At 41.2% G+C, this 4110-nt stretch overlaps 1 protein-coding gene across 1 annotated transcript; it reads right to left on the reverse strand.

The window, feature by feature from the left end:
* Positions 1-498: 498 nt before the first annotated feature.
* LOC122796229 (zinc finger MYM-type protein 5-like) lies at positions 499-2665 on the reverse strand. The gene is made up of 2 exons (XM_044064546.1): positions 2390-2665; positions 499-2306 (listed from the first exon to the last, which is right to left on the reverse strand). The coding sequence occupies exons 1-2, from the start codon at positions 2477-2479 to the stop codon at positions 1110-1112; spliced, it is 1287 nt and encodes a 428-aa protein (XP_043920481.1). The 5' UTR covers positions 2480-2665; the 3' UTR covers positions 499-1109.
* Between the last annotated feature and the right edge of the window lie 1445 nt (positions 2666-4110).

The raw sequence follows: 4110 nt of genomic DNA on the forward strand, positions 1-4110 counted from the left end.
CCTGTGGGAATATCTCCACTAACCCACGCTTTTTCATTACATTAAGGACATCCAGTGCTGATAATCCCTTTGGCATAATGTGGCAAAGGGTTTTCAATTCCTCATACAGCTCTACTGCATCGATATCAGCAGAGTCATTGTGCGTTAAAAGATTCTGCAAGTCTTTACAGAGCTGCAATAGCTGATCATCAGAAACATTACAGAGGTCTTGTATGTTGTAGAGGAAGCCAAAAGTAGCACTATGAGCTGCAAGTTGAGTGAACCTGTCCTGCACAGATGACAGTGCAACATCAACAAGAGAGTTGAAAAAGTTGATTTTAAAATTCTGTTCAGGACTAGTTAGACACTCATCATCACCTTCATAACCAAAAAGCTTCCTCTTTTTCCTGGGTCTCACCTCATCTGCACCAGGAAACTTGAGTTCTACCTCCAGTTCTTCAGCTAGCTCAGTAGCAGTCACTTTTGCCTTTTCGTACCCTGTGGCCCTGTATTCTGTTAAAACCTTTTCAGTTCTTCAAGCAGAAGAACTGCTTGAGCAATCTGCATGGATGAGCTTTGTAAAAGTTTACTGACTTGTCCAACCCTTACTAATACATCATACCAGACTACCAGTGCTATTAAAAACTTAGCACTTTTCATTGTACTGCTCAGGGATGCTGCTTCTGAATATGCCTTAGGATCCTTCCCTTTTGTAACTTCCGCCACTGAAGCCAAGGCATCATAAACTGCACCCACTTGGTATCTCACTGCTTTCACACTTTCTACCCTACACTCCCACCTGGTCTCACACAGTGGCTTTACAGTTAAACCAGACACATTATCCCGAAATATTTTGTACCTCTGAGTAGAGGATGTAAACAGAGTATACATTCGTTGCAGATTACCAAAGAATGAAACAGCATCTATAGAAGACTTTGCAGCATCACCAATTACCAGATTGAGATTATGACAGCCACAGGGTACAAAAAATGCACGTGGATTTAAGGCCAAGATTCTTGCCTGAACACCAGAATGTTTCCCCTTCATATTAGAGCCATTGTCATAACCCTGGCCTCTGCAGTTTTCGAGGGGAACTCCCAAACTTTTGAGTTCATTTAACACAATGTCTGTCAGAAAACCCCAGTAGTCTCAGTAACCTGGAGGAAGGACAAGAAGTACTCCTTAACTTCCACACTTTCATTGCATTCAGCAATACGGACAGTCAGTGACATCTGTTCCTGATGGCTGCAGTCAGGAGTGCAATCCAATATAATAGAGTAGTACTTTGCATTTGTTATCTTTTGCAAAATAGAGTCTCTGACAGACTTCGATATTAACATTATCAACTCGTTCTGAATGGTTTTCCCCAAGTAGTGATCATGGATCTCGGCATTACTGATCCGACGAAGATGCTCTTGTATTACTGGATCAAACTTGCCCAACAGCTGCACTAACCCAAGGAAGTTGCCATTACCACTTGTAAAGAGTCTATCCTCGCTACCCCTAAATGCCAAGTTATGTTGGGACAAGTACTGACAGATTGCAAGAAGTCTTTCCAAAACGTTTCTCCAGTATTTTCTCTCAGACTTAATCATGTTCTCACGGTGGTGATCAATGGTGGAGCTATTCTTAAGCCTCAAGTGCAAGTCACTCCACTTAGCAGCAGCTTCTTTATGTTTCACTGACCGCTCGTGTTCTACAAGCTTTTGGCCCAAATTTTTCCAGTCACATGTTCCTGTACTAGACAGGGCAACTAAATGAGTACTGCTGAAGAGTTTACAAAAAAAACAAAATACTAAGTCACTACTTTCAGAATACACCAACCAAGACCTTCTGACTGTCTCACCATTTGTAAGTCTTTTTGTATAGAAGATAGGATTAAATCTTCTATGGTGATCATCATAGGGAAAAGTGTGATTCATTATCTGAACAGGCCCTTCAGCACTTAACAGACAGCGAACTTTATCATCCATGGGATCTGGCCATTTACCATGGTCACTATCGACTTCCCTGCATGTTACTGGAGCTACTTCCTTATTTTCCTCCTCACATATATCTACTACTTGGTCAGATACAGGACTTGCTCCTAGCTCTGACCACACAGGAATAGAGTCAATGGATGCCCCAGACACCGACTCAGCTCCACACTCTCTGACACACTCAGCATTACCAACTGCAAGGTCAGAGCCATTATCACACACCTGTGACTCAGATTCATTATATGTACATCCAGTACCAGTATTCTCAACATCTACCATACAGCAAGCATCGCTGGGACTTTGGCAGGAACTGTCACTTTCACCTGGTCTGGAAGGACTGCTTGGCACCTCAACATCTACCATACAGCAAGCATTGCTGGGACTTTGGCGGAACTGTCACTTTCACCTGGTCTGGAAGGACTGCTTGGCACCTCAGAGAAATCTGCCTCTTGAAGCATTTCACTGTCCCTGTCTTGCAGCTCACTGTCTAATGTATGACTAGACTGCATAAATCGCATCATTGAAGCACGTAAACTAGCCACTTGCAATTCTCTCTGAGCCTTTCTTTTTCTATTTGCTGCACCAGAAAGCTTCTTTGGACCTTTTCCAGGCTGTCTGTTAAAAATAAAATTTGGAAATTCAGATGTTAGGAATGGAAGTTGCAGTGTTCATAAACTCCCTCAATTCTTAGAGCTGCCTACCCACCCAAGTCTACCCACCCAAGTCTTGCAATTCACCGAACTAGGCCTTGCAACTGCAAATGGTTGTATAACAAAGTACGTGTATTAGAGCCAAGTTTATACTACACAAAATTAGAAAACAGCAGAACAGTATACAGGCTTATCAAGTGCTGCCACTAGACAGCCAATTCAAATCAAATCAAGAATCAGTCTGGAACTAGAGCTTGCATACATTGAGCACGTTTACCCCCCTATCTCATCCTATCCATTTACTTGTAAACATTCCAAATGCTATTAGTGTACTGGTTCATAAAGTGATGTGGCTTATTTTTCATCTAATTTACTGTCCACACAGATCGTGCCTACAATGTAAGGCATCAGGAATGCTATTCAGTTGTCATGGAAGTGTTTACCGATTCACAGATGCAGAGGAGGCGTTATTCATTGCAGAGGAGGCAGTATTCATTGCAGAGGAGGCAGTATTCATTGGAGCACTTGAAGCTTCCGAATATTTCAACACTGGGATCCTATCACGTTCAAGGTAACCAGTTTCCCCAAAGATCTATGAAGGACGAAACATTAGTGTAAACATACTGTATGTTACAAAAAAGAAAAAAGCCGACACCATTGATGCACCCCACACACGATCCTAAGTCACTTATACAAGTCCATTGCAGAATCTCCCTATAATATGACTGTCACTGCCAGTACAACATCTCCTTGAGATATCACAGCACAATAGTCTGTTCCTTAGATAGGACCCATTAGACAGCCACACTTGCTCATTTCAGTTGTACTACAAAATATTTATATATAAACCAGCACCTGAATTACTATGTTAAATCATATTACCATTCTACATTCAATGTACATTTTGTAATGAGATCAGTGTACTGCAAACAGTAAATAAATTCACATTTTGATGCATTTCTAAGTCACACTGAAGCAGTAGAAATAAACCCACACCATGTTTACAAAGTTCACTGCTATTGTACATAGCGTCTCCATCACTCCCACTCTGCTATTCCTCAACTATGGCAAGAATGCCAAGTAAATTCAATTTCTTCCTACATGTTTTAATCAATAGGCATTTTGAACTTCCAGCAGCATGTGATACAAAACCTAGCACCACCAAATACCTTTGCAGGTAACTGCACTGATGAACTGCCTAGACATTTTCAAAAGGAAAATCACAGCTAAATAGTCAGGCACTGCGGTATATAAACATTGCACAGTTACTCTACGTTTACAATTAGTATTCTGACAGCAGCCAAGTAACTTTTAAGTCATTTCTGAGCGTTAGCAACTCAAACTAAAAATGCAGCAGTACAAGACTCAAACCATAAATACTAAAAATCTGCACTGTAACTATGGTACTAGAAGTAACAATTTGCATTGAAATGCAGTTGAGAGAGTTAAGAAAGTAACAACTTCCAGTGCACGCATGCTCACTCAAGCTTTGTTTCCAGTGC

Source organism: Protopterus annectens, chromosome 3.part0 (genome assembly GCF_019279795.1).
Source record: "Protopterus annectens isolate FY-2018-M chromosome 3.part0, PAN1.0, whole genome shotgun sequence".
Taxonomy (NCBI): domain Eukaryota; kingdom Metazoa; phylum Chordata; order Ceratodontiformes; family Protopteridae; genus Protopterus; species Protopterus annectens.